The 23114-nt window shown below is 27.4% G+C and overlaps 1 protein-coding gene across 2 annotated transcripts in view; it reads right to left on the minus strand.

The window, feature by feature from the left end:
* LOC142320110 (uncharacterized) overlaps positions 1-23114 on the minus strand; it is a 297277-nt gene that overhangs the window by 58098 nt on the left and 216065 nt on the right. The window contains exon 4 of one of the 2 annotated variants that reach the window (XM_075357789.1): positions 14829-15104. The exons of the other annotated variant lie outside the window; for it this stretch is intronic. Coding sequence (XP_075213904.1) covers positions 14829-15104 — 276 coding nt within the window. The remainder of the gene's footprint in view (positions 1-14828; positions 15105-23114) is intronic. 2 annotated transcript variants of the gene reach the window in all.

Consider the following 23114-nt stretch of genomic DNA (forward strand, 5'->3'; position numbering starts at 1 on the left):
CTGTTAATGGTCGTAAAATTTTCATTTTAAGAAAAAATTATACAAGAATTATTGGAAGTAAAGATATTTTTATCTTATTTGAGGAAAGATTAGGAGACTCAGCCATCATCATGCTTATTATACTACTTACCAGGTAACAAAAAAATTTACTGCATACATCTATGGATGCCACTTTACCATCAATTGGCAGCAAAAATTCAACAAATCCCATGTCATGCTCTTAATGGCCACAGAACCTAAAGGGGTGGACAGGATGTAAGAAAGGATAACCTTTAGAAGGTTATCTATTTTTTTTTGTTAGGAGGAAGCCTTCTCACCAACAATCTGTCACAGGAGTTTTACACAGGATTGGAGGAGCAAGATTTGTAATGATTAAATTTTAATTATAATACCTCCTTCACCCAATGTAAGGTAAATATAAATATAATATGAAGAATGATTCTGAAACTCAAATAGTTATTTATAGGAACGGAATAAGGACATTATAAAAAAAAGTCATTAAGGAAAAATTGATTAACACCATTATGAATAGAAAAAACCAGTTTGGAAATGAGAGGAAAATTTTTATTAGGAATATTAATAGGAAACACAAGAATAGGAAGAACAAAAATCATTTGTGGGTGATGTGAAAGAAGTATTTAATATAAAGAGAAAAGTATAGAATAAAATAAACTGAAACAGAAAAATGTCCAGTACAGAAAACCAAGAGATTATGACATACAATTTAATTTTGCCTTAGGCAATTAACATTACGTTAGTGCAAATTTTTTTTACAAAAAAGAATTAATAAATAAACATGTGAAATATGATAAAACTGTGATGATTCGAAATAACCTGTTTTTATTTTTAAAAAGAAATGAATAATAGAATTAACCTTAAAGTAACTGCAAGGTTTATTTTACAGAGTTAAATACATGAAACAAATATTGTGCTATCATGTTTTATACAAATTTTATTGTGTAAATATAAATAATAAAAAGTGAGTAATGAAAAAAATAAAACAATTTAACGAACAAATAAATCTAACAATTTACATGAAACACAAATAATGAAGTGTACAGATTAGTATAAACATGATAAAATGATTTCCCCAAAGTGCAATAAACATAAATTAAAAAAAACATTAATGATACATAATAAATGATCATGCTATAATTTTATGAAATAAATTACAATAATCAATTATTCACATAAAAACATCAAACTATGAATACGTTACCCTATATTTAATTGTCTAACTTTTATATAATTAACATATTATCATAATACGTTTTCAACAATAATTAGATTTAAAAGAAAGTAAAGTTTAAAATATTTTTAAAATGAATAATTTATTTCATTAATCAATTATGAAATGATTTTTTGTAATGATGTATAAAAGTGCATTAACATTGTTATAACACATCATATAGCCCTGTACTAGTCAGCATAACAGGGTTTCTTTTCATGAAATGATAAGAAATGAATAAAATAAAAAAAATAAAAAATAAAAGCATGCCCGTGCTAAATGTAATCAATTTTATTTGATTTTCAGTTCAACTCCTGTATTGTCATTTATACAGGATTTAATAAAATAAACAAATGTAACTGAATGGTGATAAGTAATAAAATAATGAAAAACATATGAAGATGACTGTACTGAACACCACTGTCATGCTTTTAAACCAAACAAAATGATAAAACATGAATGTATAAAACCAAACAAACATTTAATTTAATTTTTAATTTGTTAAACTTTCTTGTATGTATGTATGTGTAAGAAAAAATACATCCTTAAAATATTTAAAACAATACAATTTTTTTCTTGAAAAGACAAGACATTCTTATAGGCTCAGCCCAGTACTTACCAACTGAAGTTATGTGGAAGCTGATTAAATCCAAAAATAATTATACAAAAAATTTATAAACAGATCAATAAAAACACATCATAGGTATCGAATAATGTACATATTTTCAATTATATATACAAAAGACTGAAATCAAAGTTTAAAATATAATATTTTAATCAGATTAAAATATTATATTTTAAGATTGTTGAAAAATTACACTGCCTACAAATTGGAAAACGTTTTCAGAACAGAAACACCAATAAGTGAATTTTATTATTTTTTGAGTGCCAAATCTGAAAATGAAGTCAGCTTCTCTCCATCACCAATCACATTTTTGTTAACACCCTTCAGAATGTGTAAATAATATGAAATTTTCAAAGTGATAAGTTTATCTGTAGGTATAATAAATTTTGTAATGTGTTACATAATTTATTATACCTTATAATATATATTTATTATACATATATTTTCAATACTCATATTTTATTTTGCATATTAAATGAAAATACTTATAGAACATAGCTGTAATAGGTAAAACTTAAGGTTTTGATAACTGGAGTCAATGAACTAATAATAAACCACTTATTTATTTTGTGTATGAAAGGGTCCTTTGCAATACGTCTTTGTGGACATATTACAATACATCCACCAGGATATATTGCAAATGATTTGATGTACAAATGAATTTATATTAAAAGATCACTAATTTCTGATTTGTTTTTTCCAAGAAAACCATGGATTACGTCCTTAAATGACTTCCATGCCATTACCTGTACATTATTAAATTTTACCTGTAAATGTCAAAATTTTCATCAGTTGTAATTTTATAATTTACGGTCCAACGAATATTCTTTCTTTTAATTTAGCTTCACTTAATTTAGGAAATACTTAAATCCTTTTCCTGAGGGTTTACTAACAGAACATACTTCATATTATTTTTGACTAGGAATGAAAGTGTCCTTTTGTGGTCACTTTTTAGCTACATAATGCTCACTTGATGCACAACTATCCAAAACTGTTCCACAATTGTAATAAAAATGCACTTTGTGAAACCCCCTTGCAGAATGAGAAAAAGCCAATAACTTTGCCAATCATACACCATAACCAAATATACTAATCGACTGCCTAAATAATATAATCAGATCAGACGTCAAATGTTCTATAACACAGTACATTTTTCATAGTGAAATATTTCATCAAGTCTTTATTTCTGATTGTAAATATGAAATTTTAGTATTCTTAGTCAATAAATTCCTCTCAAAGTATGAACCTAAAAGTTCTACTTGTGGTTTCATAAATTCAACTGGTAAACCAAATCTTTAAGTAACACTTATGAAATGAGATGTGGTTCACCATTTTATTTTTCTGGTGTGAAATCATCTTCTCTTGAAGCTTGTGCCGCTGCAGTTTTACCGGAAAAATCCTCTTCAGAATTTGAAATCTCCAACCAGGAAGCTGGGGGATGTTGGAATTGTTTCCATGAGCAATTAGTTTCATAGCTGATGGAACATCCTTAGGTAAAGCAAAAGGCAAATGTTTCTTTTGTACTTATAATCATTGTGTTTGCTTAACATAACTAACACACATTATACGTAGCACCCATCGTTTATCTTAATTAACCAGTGGACAACCGAAATAAAGCCCATAAGCAGTTTTCATCAAATCTGAAATTGGCCTACACTGACTTTTTGTAATGAACTCATAGTGACACAACAAAAAATGGTACTTACGTATTAACGCCACCGCAGCTAGAGCCTTATTTAAAAACAAAGTAGTTAATCAGATTTCGGTGGAAAATGAACAGTCTCTTTATTAATTTTAATAAATGGTTATTTATATTTATTTATTTTATAAATATAATTTAACCAAACTTAACCTACACTCGCTTCCCTTGACTAATAAACACCGTAATTTTTTGAGTATTTATTTAAATTCAGTAATTATTACAATTATTTATTATTTAAATAATCAAAACAATTCCGCTAATTAGTCAAGGTTAGCCAGCGAATCGAGCGTAGGTTAAGTTTGGTTAAATTATATTTATAAAATAAATAAATATAAATAACCATTTACTAAAACTAATAAAGAGACTGTTTTGAATGTATGTTAAACTCTATATCGGCCCATTTTCCACCGAAATCCGATTAACTACTTTGTTTTTAAATAAAGCTGTAGCTGCGGTGGCGTTAATACGTAAGTACCCAAAAACCATTTGGAAAATTTTTACATGAACACATTTGCCACTAATTATGTCAATAATGGTTATAAAAATAACCATTTTGACAAATGATTAATTTATGAAATTGATTAACTGGTAAAACTAACAGATAGTAACTAATTCAACTTGCAAAATTTAAAATGTGCTATTGCACACAAATTTAACCACCATGGCTTTAGCCGCACTAACAGATCGTTTTTAAAGAGAGATATTGTACTTTGATTCATTAATTAAATTGTGGTTGGGTTGATATCATATATTTGATACAGCTTTTACTTATTCTGCAATTGGTTATGTCAGGCTGGTGTATAACAAACAGTGCACAAGATATATAGAGTTAATTTCGATTATGTTAAAATGACGTAAGTTTCTTTAAATTATGACATGATTGAGCATTTTCTGTTTTAGCAAAAAAATACTTTATAAAGCGCTCATTAGCGTATCTGTTCCGAAAATTTTGTAAACCAGAGTTATTTTAAAATAAAAATCAATTTTTATTGAAATTGTAGTTTCTCTAAGTTTATTCTGTATTATTTTTAAAATAAATATTTTACTGTAAAAGTAAACGTTGACTTACTTCACGAGTTTTTATGGCAACCGCAATGAAAATTTAATATAAACTCTAAGTTATAATCTGCACATTTGCAATAAAACACTTCACTAGATACTACTTTAAAATAATAAATTACTATTAACAATTACGCAGTAAATAATGGATAAATTCTGTTGAACTTAATATTATGTTGTTTTCAAGTTTCTAATCAGTCTTCATGCCCGTAACACTAAGAAAAATACCATTATATTGATTTTGAGTTAAATATAACCTACACCAACCAAGTTTACCAACAGCTGTTCAACCCGCGTAGTACCAATTATTATCGTTAGAAAGAGCTCTAATCATTATTTCGTTTCTAAATATTAATTCACTTATTATTTTTTTTTATTGTAAATGCGAAATCAAAAATGTAACAGTAGAATCAAATAAATTACAAGCGAAGATTTTTATTATAAATTCCCATTTTTTCCAGTTAATATCTTTATAATTATATTAATAAAAAAATAAATAAGATAAGAACATCAATTCATATTTAGAAGTTTCTTTATTTTGTAACGGAAGCTATCAATTGCAAAAGAAGCGCGAGGCATTTTCATAAAAAAAACCCCACTGGTCTTAAAGAAATTTTGTCAGTGACAAAGAACTTATCAGTTAAGAACTAAGAACTTCACTTTTTAAAATTCTTCTACTTTGAATTAATGATCAAATTGACGTATATTTCCGTATTTACTAATCTTAGATTACCTTCAATTCGGGCACGAACTGAGGAAGAATTTAGCTTTGCCTCCATAGAACATATGAAAGTTAAATTAAAAAATTAACTGAATTAATTCCATAAAAAATGTTTTAAATTTTGCGGTAGAGTAATTACAAAGCCCCTCTATTTAGGTAATAATGATTACGTTTAAAAGGCCTAAAATAAAAACTAGAATTATTTTTAGGTTTACTTCCGTAAACAACTGATCGTATGCTGATCTGCTTTACATTTTTTACCTTTTATATTGATTGGAATGCAGGAAAGATTTAATTCTGGCATATAGTATCTATGTTCGTTTTCGGAGTTATGTTACATTTGCATTATTACTAATTGTGTAATCTTGGCACGTATTTAGATAATCTACGTATTTAGATACTTTTCAGATCTCGTTAAACAGAATATATATTTAAAATAAGTATTCTAAAAAAATAACGAACGAAAATGTAATTTTTACGTTCAATTTTTCAATACAAAATTTTTCATACAATTTACCGGTTCTCATTTACTTCTAATATTTTTTTAGATCTCTTTCCTTTTTTCAATATTTTTTCTTCTCTTCTTTATCATTTAATGTTAAAGTTTTTGCCGCGTAAAAATCTTCCAAGTTTTGTAACCGTGTTGTAATGTCTGAATTTCACATTATAAGAAACCGATTTTTTATTGTAAAGATGTATGGTTGGAAAGTCATTTCCATTTAATTTTCCAGATTTTCTAAGCATATTTTATTTTAAACACATTTTTGTGGATTACTTCGCCTAGATATTACAATTTTTCCACGACTTTAATTTTACCGAATTTTGTTTCTATTTCTCTCTTTCCGTTTTTTGTAATAAAATTTGCTGGCAATTCTTTCAACGATTTCCATCAAAATTTTAATTTTTTTTTGGGCTACGTTTATGTCATCGGCGAAGATCGCTAGACCATCTGCAAAAGCAAAATAATCTGTTAAATATTTTATAGTTTTTTTATATTTAGTATCTTCACGTATTTAAAGTTTTTATTATTTAATGATTTATATTTTAAATAATATAATAGTTTTAATCTCACTGTATTCATTTTATAATTATTTATGTATTTTATAATAGCACTCTTGATCATGGTTTTATAACGGTTTCTCTCGATTTAACTCCGTAAACACTAGATAAATCGATTTCTATTTTCTACCTACAAAAGCACACCTACTCATTCAAGATGTGATAGTTATAATTTATTTTTGTACACATATCACAATAGAAGATATATATTTATATACGGAATTAAATTATACAATATAAGAATTATTATTTTATAATGACCTACATATTACATAACAGCCTTAACTGGTAGCTTATGTTTTCTGGTAATATATTAAATCATGATAATTATTGTATAGATAGGTTTCGCTCTGATTCATTTAAAAACCTTAATGCAATCTGAGACTAACGAAAACTTAAGATTGTAATTTTTTTTAATAAAATAATTGTAATACGAGAATACAACATGTGCAATATTATACAAAAAATAATTATATATGATAATAATTATTACGTAATTTAATATACAATAAGCTCACGCGACGCGAAGTGGCCAATAATATCATATTTGATTGTATATGTATAGGTCTTGAATTCTTAGGAAGATTTAGGAAAGACATATATAGAAAGGTTAGCTTTAGATATGGTCGATTTCAACAGAGGTTATGAGAAAAAGAGAGAAAGGGCTGTCTGTTTAGTATATAGTATAGTAATACACATTTAAAGCAATAACCTATCTAATTCGCTTCCCATTCTTGAGATTACAAACTCTTTTATGTGAAAGCTTTCACTTAAAGACAAAGCCCGGCCGACTTTGAGCAGCGCTCCTTGTGTTTAAAATGAAAAATATATACACTTGTGTCTATATATTGAAACGTTCCTGAACGTACAACATACATAGTTGACGTATAACCGTATAATCCGACTAAACTGTATATTATTATTTATTCTTTCCGGAAAAGATTTTAACTCTTTGGTTTTGCACTTAATCATCACTTATTGTTGTATTAGGAAAAAATATTACACTGTTATCTCATTCAGTTAGTTTTCACATTCATCGTTACCTATTATTCTTATTATTATCATCATATTGTTTACGTATTACAAAATTACTTAACGATCATTTGCATAAAACTGATTTACTTTTTAAAAAATAAATAAAAATTATTCCTCACTTTAAAACAAAAGAAAAAACTGTCAACGTTGTTGCGGAACTCTCCCAGTATTTACATAGAGATTAAATACAAAGAAAGCGCTATTATAAATGGTTATTGAAATAATAAAACTTATTAATTTTCTGTTGCTATATAAAAAAATCGTATTGTTTTTTAATCTTCAAGAATTAGGCGCGCAGCATCTGTTAAAGATTTCAAAGAGGGTCATCAGTAATTAAAGACACAAATAGGTATAGAGGCAACAACTCGGTGAGAAGGTTATGATACGTATAGAACAGTAAGTTGGTAACCTGTAATAACTTTTCATCCGCTGTTTTAAGTAAAGTTTTGTTCATAACCTCAAAATCCCACTACATGATTGTAAACTCTCTTGAAGTTTGCGAATTAGTTGAACAGCGTGCAGTGATACGTTGTTTGCGTTCCTAAAGTGAAAAACTATTAACACTTGTAATATGGACAAATTTTTTAGAATAGCAATCATTTATAAAAGTGGGTTGAAAAATTAAAGTCGGTCGAAGTTCATTGAATGACGAGCACCCTTCTTGATGTCCAATTGAGGCTTTAACTTCAGCGCTTGAAACTACCATAAATTCTCTCATTCAAGAAGACCGACCGATTTCAGTTGAGATTGTAGCTGAAAAATTGCAACTAAGTTTCTGTAAAGTTCATAGCACTATTACTGACAAGATCAAATACGGTAAAACAAGCGCAAGGGGGTTCCAAGAGAGTTGTCCGAACACCATCAGGAGACAAGACTTGGCACACATGCACAGAGCTGAAACGGCAGTAACAGCAGAAGGCGATGCTTTTCTTGCACATTATTCAAACTTATGATTAGGCATGGATTCACCATTATGTACCTGAATAAAAAAAGACAGTGGAAGCAGACTCAAGGAGGCAGTATATGGTAAGAAAGGAAGTGTCAATCTTAATGTCAAAGAAAATTTATTAAATTGGCTCCGATATAAAGGAAAAAAATTCTTTGCAGCAGGCATAAATAGTTGATTCAGACATGAAACAAGTGTGTTAATGTTGCTGGAGATTTGTTAAAAAGTGAAAAAAAAAGTCTCTATTAAATAAACTACTTTAATTCCAGAGCAATTTGTGCCATTATTAAGTAACTACGTTTACCCTCAATTACTTCCACTTTTGATTTATTACTGTACATTCCTTTGAAATCTATAACATTCATCCTTAAATTCTATTTATTTGTGTACTCATTATTCATGTTCAATCTGTGGAGGTTGAAACTTTTTTTATTTAAATCTTGACTGTGTATCTTATCAAACTTGATGACTTCTTTAACTGCTTTTAGGAATATTCCAAAACACGAACGAACAATCTGTCTCATTAATCAACACCCATTTTCCACTTTAGCAGAATAGCCACAAAGTTCCTTTTCTTGATATAAGGTACAGGTTGGTAAGACTATATGTCATCAGTTGATTGTAAAGCTTAATCAGCTGCTTTAATTTACTCAACAAAGTGCTGAATTTATTAGAAGTTGATGTAATTTTCACGTATTCAGAGAGAATTTTGATTTATATAATGTTAAGTTAAAACAGTAGACAACTGAATAAAGACTTGTTAGTGTTTCATGAGTGTAAAATTACAAATGAAAACTATTAAAATGTAAGTAATAGATTCTTTTGGAAAAGAGGTTTCATAAGTAGTAACACTGTGAAAGTGGGAAATAAAGCCCTTTCTGCTAGGTCAGTCCTGAGTTTGTGTGACTGAAGTTTGACTGAGTTTGTGACTGAATATCCTTTCGGTCAATTGAATAGCTCTGATATTGTTCAGGAACCCTGTTTATAATCTCCTATTAAGTCGATCAGAAAAAAGCCTTCAGAGTAAGAAATTCCCTGATCAGTACTTCAGAAAATATTGAAAAAAGGATTTTGAACCCTTTAAGCCTTCTCATGTTAATGAAATTTCTGTTCAGGACATGGCTTTAAGGGAAACTTGTATCAAAGTTTTTCTAAAGCATTTCCCTAAAGTTCAACCATCAAAACTCAGACAAATAAAACAATATATCTAAAATTAGTTTTCTGTAGTCACTTTCTTTAAATCTACTTGTAATATAGATTCAAGAAAGGGATAAAGAAAAAACTGTACTAACAATTATTGAAATAAAATATGAAAAATAGAAAACTTTTGAAGAAGAATTGCAAAAAAAAAAGAAAATCTATGGTTCAATGTCCTACCTGATTGTCAAATGATAATCATTAGTATTAAGATATTTAGAAACTTAAGAATAAAAATTACAAAATATACACTTATAAAACCAACACTTCCAAAGCAATGAAAAACAGCTACATTCTAGATAAAAAAGATATTATAAAATAATAAAACTTTAACTGTGGATAGTCCATGTTGAAAGAAATGTTAACTTTTATAATAGTCTACACTTAAATACTTCATCTGGACTTGGTGACCTGCACTGGAATAGGTGCACTATTATTACTGGAATCGATATGTATTATTTTTTAAGTTTCTTTTTCTTTCACCTTGGATTGTTTACAAATTAGTTTACTTAAATACAGTTAGATATATTTTTGTAGTCTTTTACTTTCCTACCTATGTAGTTGTAATGGACTTAGCTACACAATGTAAGGGAAAGTATGCTAATTGTATCAAATTTGAATGACGGGGTTTTTGCAGTTTAGGGTTTATTGATCACCTCTAAGAAAAAAAACAATTTTAGGATTGAAAATTCCAGAAGGATATAGTTATGTATGTTGGCTTGCTTTTTTTTACATCAAAGAGATGAATCTGGACAAATTTTGACACTATGATTTCTGCTAATGGGTTACTAACAGGTTGCTAACAAGTTACTAATGCCACTTAATTTTGAACCCAGTCAGTCACAACGTGGCAGGGATATTAGAATCTTATGAGTCTCTTTTTCTGATCTTTATGAGTCTCAAAATTTTCCTCAAAAATAAGTAATTTTTTTCACATAATTTAATGCCACTTAGATATTCAGATAATTTCTGGTGGTGTTTGATGTTATCCAAACCCTCTTAATAGGGTGGGGGTACTTTTCTTTTTTTGTCATTTCTGAACTAAAAGTCATATTCTTGTACCAATTAGACTGATTCCATTAGATTAATAAGTCATTTGGTTATATATTCAGAGGTGGGGGAAAAAATAATAAGCCTCTTATTTTTTTCCTCCAGTTTTTGTTCTTGTTAATCTCTTCAGACAGATAACTGATTTTTAAAGAATTTTGTATGTTGACTTCTTAATGTATATCATTTATGCAATTTAAGTTTGGTGGTTACAATTGGTCCACGAAATGGGGTTGTCTGGTCACCATGAATCCTGCATATCAGAATTTTACTAGAAGAGTAAAATAAGAATTTTACATAATCCTTTACTTGCATATTTACACATTCTAATGTTCCACTTAATTTTTCTCCTAAGTAACAGTCTATCAAAGTAAAAGACCTCAGTAACTAGAGTTGCCGGCTTTTAATTTATTCCTTAATATAGATTGATTATGATTGTTTAACCAGGAAAATAATTCTAAGTTATCGTATTTTGTAAACAGTTCATTCTTAACGGTTTCATTCTGTTATTTTCTTTGTACAAGCTGTATAGATTTTAAATCAGTAAAACTAGTACTGGGCTATTATCACCTATTTTATGTTTGCATTACCTGATAAAATTTATAGATAAAATCATTTTATTATGTATAATAAAAGAAGAAAAGATAAATATTAAATATGTAAAATTAAATCTCAATATACTTACATGAAGAGCATATATATACATACATACAAGAAAGTGTCTCATACAGTCTTTTCATATGAGATAAATAAATAAATACAGTCAGTGTATTGACAGTATAATATAGTGACAACACAGATATGTATGTAGCTGCCATGCTTGTCCATGTAACTCAATTCCTTTGTAAAAAAAAAAAAAAATCACACATTGTTCATTTTTATTAAGTACTTTATAAAATACAGACTTTTTAAAATTTTATATTTTATTTAATCTAAAAAAAAAATCTAAAATTAAATCATGCTATGTATGTAAGACATGAATATATTTAACAATAACGGTTATAAACAACTTGACATAACAGATGAGTTGTTTTACGTCTGAAAATGGCAAAGCCATTTTTCATAACTCATACATGGTATTCTAGGGAAAATGAGTAGTGAAGTGCTTTTCTATTTACTTCTTCACTAAGCCACTATTTACTAATAGTATGTCATGCCTACCAAAATATAGTTGATTTTTTAGTCTTAAAAAGTAACACTTTCATTCATTACCACAGTGATTGATCATACATAAAATAAATCCTTCGGGAATTTAATTGAATGGTTTATACCTAAATCGGAAACTTGCAAACGGTTATAATTTCAGAAATGGGTGAGATTGTTCCTTTAGAAACATTGTTTCTTTTAACTAATGGCTCTTTCCTTTCTAGAAAAAAACAATTTTTGTCATAACATTAATTTAAAGCCAATGAATGTAACTCATTCTACTTCCACTAGGGTAAAAATTCTCTGATTTCTTAACTTGTTGGAATGGATGCACGCTGCCTGGAGGAAGAGGAGTAGATTATCCCTTCTCATTAGCAATCTCTTTGTTTTTTCCTTGATCTCTTTTTCCCAATTTACAATCTACAGGTTTAAGTTCATGCTAAGGATACCAGAACATATAGAGCCATTTTATCTTTGGTGAAATCTATTGGGGGCTGTATGTAGGTTTACTCAGAAACTCCTCTTCCTGTCCAATAATAATATTATAAGTCTTCCAAGAACTAATTGCATAAAGTAGAACCTTCTAATACATATTAAAATAAAAAATTATAATATACATCATTAATATCAGGAAAAGTAACTATAATAATTGTTGTCTATTGTACTTCATGATCATAAAAATTATTAGGATAGGCAATGTCAAGCAGGTAACAGATTTATTTACCGTTTTTGTGTGAAACAATGCATTATACAGGGATTGTCTTCACTTAATGAAAGAAAAATTATACTCTTGTATAAGAAAATAAAAATTATTTAAAAAAAATTATTAGTGGCTAACAATAACAATGGTGGAGGCCACACAAAATTATGAAATATGTTTACGTAGTAATAAACTATTTTTTAACACTCCCCAATATTTAAAAGGAAATCATCTTAGATTGGTGATGCATTAAATATTGGGATTAATTTATTAAGTATATAACAGTAATTGATAATGTGTATAGACTAAAAAATATTAATAAAAGTAAAATTTGTAATTAAAGGATTAGGAAAGTAACTGAAGAGCATAAATTAGTAATGTGAATGATGACAAAATAATAGAATAAATGATTAACTCAATAATAATATGGATTATCATATCAAGAGTTCAAAATATAAACATACGTAAAAATTATTTTATAAAGGTTAAATCAAATTAAGAATGCCAGAAACATACACAAGTATCGTTAAAAAAAAATTGACTAATAAATCGTTCTTATTAGTATACTTTCCTTCCTTATGTAGAGAAAGTATAAAAAAAAGGCTACGTGTCAAGCAGCGGGATATCTGCACAAGTTAAATAATAATAATAGAGTTTATACATAATTAATGTTTTGGAACTAGGAATTTTAACAATAAAACTGATACAAAGTTAAATGTTCAGATTATATTTTACTTAATCTTTGGTAAGAAAAAAAAAATGTTAAAAATTTAAAAATATATTCTCAAGAAAACATCAGATAACAATTAATTACTACATAAACAATCTAATAATAGTCATTTAGAAAACCTATGTTTTTGTTTTAATGATCTTATGATAATTTAAGATTTTATTTAATCATTTTATTAATTAAATATCTAATTTAATAGCATCTAATAGTCACATGACGGAAGATCTATAAATAGGGTAAAATAAAACCCAAATATGCTTGTAACTAATGAAAAAATATTATCAAATAACAGCATTTTTTTTTAGGAATTTTAAATTTCAGAAACCCCAAAATTCTTCAAAATTTTATTAATCTTTTTTGCGTATGATTCTTTTACTGAAGATTTGGTTATAAACTAAATATAATGATAAGAATCAATTGGAACCAAAAATATAAGAAATTATGTACATATTGGATTTTCTGAAAACTTATTTTCTAGATTATGATCAGTTGTAATTGGAATTACAATTATTAATTAATCAATTATAATTAAAATCAACTGGCTTCACACTATTTATGTATCTTTGCTATTTTGAAATTATTTTTATTTTTTATAAATATAACAATGTATAATGTTTTAACCACTGGAAATAAAAAATAAATTGGATGATTGTTTTTAAATGAAAATCTTTTTTTAAAGACTATTTTTTCGTTCTGAATGGAAAAATGTAGAAAAAATTGCACAACTTTCAAGCAAGACTTTTTGAATGGTACCAAGTTTTATACTTTTAAGCAACTGGTAAGACAATTTCAAAATAGATATTACAAAAGTTTTTATTACTTCATGAGTGTTTATTGTTTCATAAAGGAACCTAAAGTTATTTTATTTCAATAATAAGTACGCATGTCTATTGCAATAATGACATAATAATGAAATTAAAAGAAGACAAGGTTATGAGAGTTAGGTACCCTTGGTGTTGTGATTGCTATTACGAACTGGTTTTTGGTGAATAGTTCAAATAAACTACTCAATTGAACTATTCGTTTGTGGGATTGGGTGGCATGTGAAAGATGCCACATAATTCACATGCTATACCATTCCTGAGGTAGATGAATATATTTCTTTAAGAATCCTATACCTATCTTTGGTACTCTTTTTAATTTTGGTGGAAGACAAATAATTTCTGGTCTGTCATATATTTACTCTAGTCGAAATCGTAGATCTTTCATTAAATGGAGCATTTGGGTAAATTGCCCACCTTCTGACAGATTATGAGCGGAATAGGTGAACACTGCTTGGAGGAAATCTTGCACTTCTGTTGGGTGGAGTTGTTGGTTTTCTACAGTGGTATTCTGAAACCAGAACACCAGATCGTGCTGCTTTCTTACTACCCACCTTTTCTAATCCTCTATTTCTTCTTCTCTGTTTTTAAATGAGTGTTTAAAATTAATGATGTAATATAAAAAAAGATAAAGGGGATTAAATATTTAAAAAAAAACAAATCAATAAAACAAAATTAATTAACCAGTTAAAAGAGTTATAAATAGATAAATATTTGACAAGGTTAAATAAAGTCTGTTACGTAATAAAATAAACAGTGCGTGATTTTTTCTTCTTTTTTAATGAGTTGGACAAGTATAATGCTTTCTTTACCGCTTCAGTCGTTGTGGTTGAATCAGAATCAGCTGCCTCAGTAGCCGATTCAGTCGTTGAATTACTAGCATCATCATCGCTTTCAGTTTCATCTTCATCTTCACTTTCATCATCTTCTGAAGGAGGAAATGTAGGAAGTGTAATCGATATTTTTCTGCTACCACCATCGCTAGATGCAGTTCCTCCTCCACCACCACCAGCACCCCCTCTTAATACAAGTCGACCAATCACTCGAAAGATTATCCTGGTTAGCATCTGGATCTTTCTGTCCACTATCTAATAAAAGTCATTTAAAAATACACAATACAGGATAAAGAATATAAATATTACACATTAAACCACCTTAGGAAGCAAATTTTATATATGTTACCATGTACTTTTAAATACATTTTTTACATCCTTAAGTCAGTTAGCGTTGTTTACGTTACTTGGAACTTAATAAGATCAGTTTTAATGATCCATATTTCTCCAAAAAAAATTAATTTTTTTTTATATAATACTGTTATTATAATATTATTATTATTACAAGTTACATAATAGAAGAGTTTTATTCTTCTTTGTATATGTAAAATCAATTAGTGTTTTGTTACAAATACAACACACGCCAGTAATGTACATTACTGTTATGTTCAAATAGCATGACACCATTTTAAATTCATTTATATGATGAACAGAAAACCGTATTAAATATAAATATAACAAAATGATTATCTACATTCGTTGGATGATAGGAAAAACAAGTTAGCAACAACGGATTTAAACTTCTACAATAAACAATCATCTTGAATGCATTCAATAAAGGAATCGGGATGTTGTCATGCTATTTGAATAATACTTGATGACAGATGTACAAAAGAAGAAGTATCAACTTAGTAAATGTAAGAAGTCAAAATATCAATTCTGATATAATTATTATTTTGAATATCGGAAGGATGTAATAAACATTATGATTTATATAAACGGATAATAATCCCTATTGCTCGGCAATTCATTGAAAATATTATAATGTACCAAGTTAAATTGAAAGCTAATATCAACAAAATAATATTAACTGAAGGTTTTACTTCCATCTTCTTTTGTTTCATAATAATGATTTATTGTTAATTTGTTATTTCTTTTTTAAACGACTACAGGCTAACTGTCTAATTACAGCTGCTGATAGAAATCAATTTTTGTAGCATATGAATAACGTCAATCTAAACTGGGATTCAAACCCAGTACTTGTATCATTTCTGATTATTGAAATTTTTTCAGTTTATTATCCATTTTTGAAAACTGATTACTGAAATGGAAGTGGTATTTTGATAATATAATAATATAAATTAGTGTAATAATTATAATTAATTTCAGTTGAATTGTGCAACGTTATCAGAAAAGTTTTTAAAAGTTCTGCAGCTAATGAAAAAATTTTCCTTGGTTAATGTTTGCTTTTATTTTAACTGGGCTCTACTGTAATACTGATATGTAAAGTAAATTATTTCTTTTTTTTTTTACTTAATGACAATTTAAAATTAAATTAAAACCATTAAATGTTACTTTTATATTAAATTAAAAACATATAAATCACATAAATAATATCGCTTGAATAAATAAGTAAATAATACCAAATTATATTATTTTTTTAATCTTAATAAAAATTTTAGAAAATATATTTTATCAGTTGTATAAAAGGATTAATAATTAACTATTTTGAGAAGAATAAATGGATATTTATTTACTTTTACAAGAATTTTTATGGAAATTATGTTCAAGAATACCTAAAGTTTTGTAGTTATTTTCAACTGATTATCTCGTTAAAGAAATTTAAAAAATGAATAAATACATAAAATCGTTTTTAAGACATTGACTTAAAACACGTTATGATTAATTTTCACTTTGTTATTAAATTAAATTTTAGCTATTAAATCTAAAAAAATAAAAAACAAAAACAAACAAACTGAAATTCAAATATTTAAAATTACTGAACAATGAAGGGAATAAATTTAGAGACATTATAATTTTAAAATATTGAGTGAGAGAAGTGACTAAAAACTCTATCAAATTAATTTTTTTTACACTATTACTTTTTTTCATTTTCATTTCAATATAGCTTACATTGAGTACTTCCTTACAGATTTCTCCTTATTCAGTATGGATTTTTCTAAAATAATAAATTAATTAAAATTTAAATAAACATTTAAAATTTTAGAAATAATTGTTTGGTATTTCAGTAAATAAATTTTTTTATTTATTTATTATTTATTTTATCCATTTAATTCGATCTCTGTGGCAGAGTGGTAGTATCTAGGCCTTTCATCTGATGGTTTCTGGGTTTGAATCTTGAAAAGACATGCATTTTTTCATACGCTACAAAATTCCATTTCTGTAAGCTTCTGTGGCGAATTAATTCATCAAGCAAAAAAAAAAAAGTTTAGCGACTGGATATCAAACATCTACATAGAAATTTAAAAACTTGAATTAATCTTTAATAAAAAAGATTCATTCTAAAGAGGATAGAAATCTATGCGAAATTACAAATAAAAAAGCAGGAAAAATAAGTAAATAAATTATTTTATTTTTATTAATTCTTATAAAATTATATAAAAATTCTTGTAATATACTCTCCCGTCCTTAAAATGATCTATAGTATGTAAAAAATATAAGAAACGCTGATAAAATTTCATGGATTATAAAAAAAAAAAATAATAGTAAATAAATAAAAATAAACGTTAAAGTATTAAAGTGACATGCATTAGACATTTATAATTTATAAAATATCTCTTCTCTTTCTCTTACAAATTTAACCTTCAAAACACAAATCATAATATGTAAGTGATCTACAACTTAAAATCATGTTAATCCATTGCAGTACCATGTAAGTAAAATAAAGTTGCTAAGTAAAAATACTTTAGTTATACTTTAGATTTGTGAAATTTTTATTCCGTTAAATGCATTGTAAACTTAAAGTTAGATTTTTTTTATTATAAATGTAATTTCATACTATTATACGACAAAAGTTGTAGATTTGAAATTTACACTTTGATTTACCAAAAAATTTTGCTTAGACAAAGATTTATTGTTAAGAAAGTGCGAAAACCCTTAAATAACTTTTCAACTGCTAAATATAGAAAAATAAAATTTAGAAAATGTTGGTACCAAGGATAAATTAGTACCTTAAGGATAGATTTTTCGATATAAAATTACTACACCCAGGGCCCAAGAGAACTCATGGCAGGATGAGTTACTTTAAAATTTTAAATGTAAATTGTAGGATTGTGAAAATTACTGTAAATGATTGAAAAATAAACATTTTGAGAAACTAATTTCAGGTCAAGTCAACCCTAACCAAAGTGGTTGTCATTTATTTATCACAATTAGTCGCAGGAGTCACCTACAGTAAATAAATCACTGCTAAACAATGGAAAAAAATTAAGAAATGCTTTTATCTCAAAATGATCTATTTTTCAGTAAGAGATCACCACATCTCAAGCCAATCCTCTATGAAGGGGGGGCAACTCAAAAATGTTAAACTGAATAGGTAGGAATTCGATATAACTTTTAAAAGTGTTGAAAAAGAACTCAGGGTTTTAAAAGGTAAGGCTATTATAAACTTAATTAAAATGCCAAATAAAATTCTAATAAAGGTAGATATGCCTTTATTAGGATTTGAATACTAAGATCGTGGATATCGGTGCAGTTTAAAAGTTGGATTTCAATTAATCACAGGTCTCAAGTATGGTCGGCCTGAGTTTGTGCAAGACTACACCTCACTCAGACATGAACAAGAGGCGCGGCTGCCAACAGGCCCTGAATCAAGAAAGCTGCTTAGGATATCTTGAGAATTCCGGATATTCATTCGAGAATAATAATAATAATAACTAGGAAAGCAATTAAGTTTCTCTTTTTTTTCTTCATTATTGGAATTTTTCTCCTTGGCGCACTACACTGGTCATGCAAAATCATTTTTTGGAATAAAAGTTGCAGTTTGGTAGTTATTGCTGAACAGCAGTGATAAGATAATTCTTATTGGTTGAGTCAGTGCACGGATTCAGATTAATGATCATTAGGGTTGGTTGTTACAGTTCGATCCTGTACATCACTGGTCAAAATAAAAATTTTCTAAACTGTTTTCTACGCATCAGTCGGTAGCATAGTAAAATAATTTTGGCATCTGTGACATACGTATGTCAAGAATAATGATGAATTAAGAAACTGAAATAATACTACAAGTTGAAAACTATTGTGTTTTTTAAAGTATTATTTATACATTAAATAAATACATTTTATTTATGTATTTAAGTAGAAAAGATATTAATCAATATAAAATATAAAAAGTAATTAGAAGTTGTTTTTAATTAGTTTTTTAATGGTGTAGCATTTTATAAAAACCACAGACAAATTAAAGGTAGAAAAAATCAAACAGAATAGTATGAAATTTTATATTATGAATAAAGTTTAAAATTAAAAAAATTCTACAGTGAATCGAAGAGGTAATTCATACATAAAAATTGCATAAAACAATTGACATAGACAAGCTGAGATTTTCCACAAATCAAATTTGTTAGTAATAAATATGAATAAACACCATGGGAAAAAATTAAAAAAAATATTTGTATGGTAGTAAAAAAAAAAACCATAGAAATTATTAAAAAAAAATATAAAGGAAAGTAATAGAGATTTTTGAAATGAAATGTTAGTTGGGGATATTGAAAATTAGATTGGTCGATAAAATTCGAAATAATGAGTTCTTAAAAAAAATTAGAAGAGAGAAATTTATACAAGAATCTTGTTGAGACCAGCTAAGATTTTAGGTCTTTGTTAAGACATCCAGATTTAGTTAATTTGCTAATGGTGGGTTTATAGAAGGTAATAAATTCAGAGGAAGAGAAAAATTAATATGCTGTATCGTACAGTAAAGAATATAAATATTGTGGCGTTAAAAGATTAGGATCAAACAGAAAGGAATAGAGAAATTACATCAAACCAGTCAACTGATTAACAAAAAAAAAAAAAAAAAAAATTGAAAATTAGATTGGTAGATTAATTTGAATTAAAATGACTTTAAAAAAATTAAATTTTTTTGTTAAATTTTGAAAAGGGATGGCTAAATTAGTTGGCCATGCATTAAGACAGTCAGGTGCAGTTATAGAGGATTAAATAAAGAATAAGAATTGTACGAAAATCATTTAACAATTCTGTAAATTTACGATTGATGAATTAGGTAATGATATATAATAATTAACAATTATAACAGAAGAAAACACAAAAGAAAATTCACCAGTTTTCATTGTAAATTCATCAAATAAATCTAAATTAAAAAAAAAGGATTTGTAAAGTATTTACTAACAGTAATGAGTAATAACTATAATAAACATATATTATCATTGAACATAAGACAGAAGTAACTTCGGAAAATATATATCCATTTTATTAAAAAAAAAGTTATTCAATTTTGAAATTACCACTTTTATAACACTTTATTTTAAGAAAAATCTTTTAAATAATTTGTAACTGGAAGAACAAAGTTTATAAAATTACTTTATTAATTGTAGGGGGTATGTTACACCCCTTTAATTATCCGATAAAGTGAAGAAAATTTTCTTCAAATCTTTTAATACTTTATTTACAAAAAAATAATATCAAAACTTTTTTTACAAAAAAATAATATCAAATTGAAAACAAATTTGACAAAAGCGTCAAATTTTTAATGTTAACTCTATTCTGTAATATTGTGGGAGGAGAAAAAACCTGACGATATTTAATATTTTATTGTACGGGTAGTCGTGGGGACCTCTCATTAGCTGTCATTTTAAACCTGGAGCCGTGGAACGTTATGCACCACGCTTTAAACGTAAAAAAGTTTTAAAAAACAAAGACCATTTTCCTCAGCTAACAGAAAGCTATTTTCCTCAGAAAACAGAGAAGTTTCCTTCAAAAATTCAATATTGGCTGCCGTAGTCCTATGTCTTCTTGTAATTCTATCATGTAGCGGGTGGGGAATTTCAGAAGAAAAGCATCAGCATTAAAAAAGCCAAAATCGACATCCATTTAAACACCGGAGAACACTGAATAGTTAAGGTAGACAATTGAAGCTAACCGTAGAAGTTTAGCATATTGATATTACTCCAGTCATTTATAATCGAATTATTACAGGAATACTGAACTCTGACTTGAATTTTCATCCCGAAAAAAAAAATTATTGTTCGAAGAATTAATCCTTCATGGTCGGGTTAGTGGGAAATTATTTTTGAAAATGATGACAGAAACACAGTAATCCTCATGAGTGTATGAAGCTCATTTCCACCTTTCGGGTTGTGTTAATAAATAGTATTTCTGGTATTGATCCGATATAAATCCAAGACAGATTCATGATCACCCACTTTATACGCAAAGTCACAGTGGTGTAGAGTTGCAAATTTTAGGGTTATTGGTATATATTTTTTTGAAGAAAGAATCAGATAGTTATAATGAGTTTAGAACGTACAGAACTTCACAGAAAGTGCATTAACAGCCGGATGTGATTTCAGCAGGATTAGGCAACTACTCACAAAGTTAGGGTTTCAATAGCCAGCTCGTTCACCCGATCTTTCTTTATTTCTTTTTTTTATGTTTAGCCTCGGAAACCACCGTAAAGTATTATTACTTAAGAGGATGAATGAGGATGATATGTATGAATGTAAATAACGTGCAGTCTTGTACAATCTCAGTTCGACTATTCCTGAGATGTGTGGTTAAAATTTAAACCCAACCACTAAAGAATACCGGTATCCACGATCTAGTATTCAAATCCGTATAACAATAACTGCCTTTACTAGGACTTGAACCTTACAACTCTCGAGTTCGAAATCAGCTGATCTGCGACGACGAGTTCATCACTAGGACAACCCCTTATTCTGAACTTGACTGAAAATAATGGTATATAATTTTAAATGTATCTTTTTTAAACGGATTTTAACATATGGAACTAATAACATGTAAACACTCCCGGGGTAATAATAAATAAGTTGTGAAATTTTCAGCGAAATCGGTTAAGTAGTTTTTGAATTATTAGGGCACACACAAAACGAGGAATGTCTTTTATTTATTCGTATATAAATTACAGGTTTATAGATAAATATCTAATCCATTAAAATAAGGTTTTAAATTTATTATTTTTATTTTCCAGTAAGTTGTCTAAGCTTTGTTGATGAGTAATACTATAAATACAAGTCAGTCTGTTATTTGCGTATATAAAATGCAATAAATGTTGACCTACAAATTTTTTACACAATATCTGATTTAAAAAAAAACCAAACAACATACCACATAAATTCTTATTTGGTTGTCCTAAAAAAAATTGTTTTTATTATGCAGAGGTACAAACTTAACAAAAGTAATGTTAACAATCAATTTGTTTATCAAAATTTAATAGTTTATTATTTTTATATTTTACATCAATGTTTTTCTCCTCTTTTGAAAAGGCTAACTAGGTTTAATACTAAAAAGGTATGGTATAGAAGAGATTATGACGAAATAAAAAAAAGAAGATATTTCATTCAAAAAGTCTAAAATAATCTCCAACTAAATCGATTTATCATTCTGAAAGTTGTTATTATTATTTTTCAAAATTAAAAAACATTAATCTTTTAATAACTTTCTATTTAAAAAATATATATATATATATTCGTAAAAATTATTTTTTAAATGTCATGAACAAATGATATATTTATACATGAAATATCAATGAAAAATATAATAAACTAAAGATATGATCGGTTAGGTTTTTTTTTTTTTTTTACTTTTCCGATTATAAATCCATTGCCTTTGTAACGGTAGTTATAAAAAGGATTGTATACGTATCTGCCTAAATTTTCGTTATCGAGATTTTTGTATGGGTCACTTATTTCACGATCCACTTAGACAAAAAAAAAAAATTACAAATTTTTCCAGAAGCTGTATGTATATACGTATGTATGTTGGCCAGTATGTTGATTAATATTAACTGGTTCAAGAAATTTTTATACATGGGTCTTGATGACATTCAATTTTTGAACAAAATTTAAAATGACATACAATACCTTGCACTGTTTTTTCATTGAAGAATCTTTTCGACTTTGCCGAAAGGTTTTGCAGTTCAGTCATAAGAAGTTTTATTACTTCCTTGTACGAAGTCAAGGTAGTATTGCGATCGCGAAAAATTTCGGTTTTTAGATTTCAACGGAAATATCCATTTTGACCATCCCTGAATTCATTTTGATTAGTTTCGGCGTGACGTCTGTACGTACGTATGAACGTATCTTGCATAACTCAAAAACGATTAGCAGTAGG

This window comes from Lycorma delicatula, chromosome 2 (genome assembly GCF_047948215.1).
Source record: "Lycorma delicatula isolate Av1 chromosome 2, ASM4794821v1, whole genome shotgun sequence".
Lineage (NCBI taxonomy): Eukaryota > Metazoa > Arthropoda > Insecta > Hemiptera > Fulgoridae > Lycorma > Lycorma delicatula.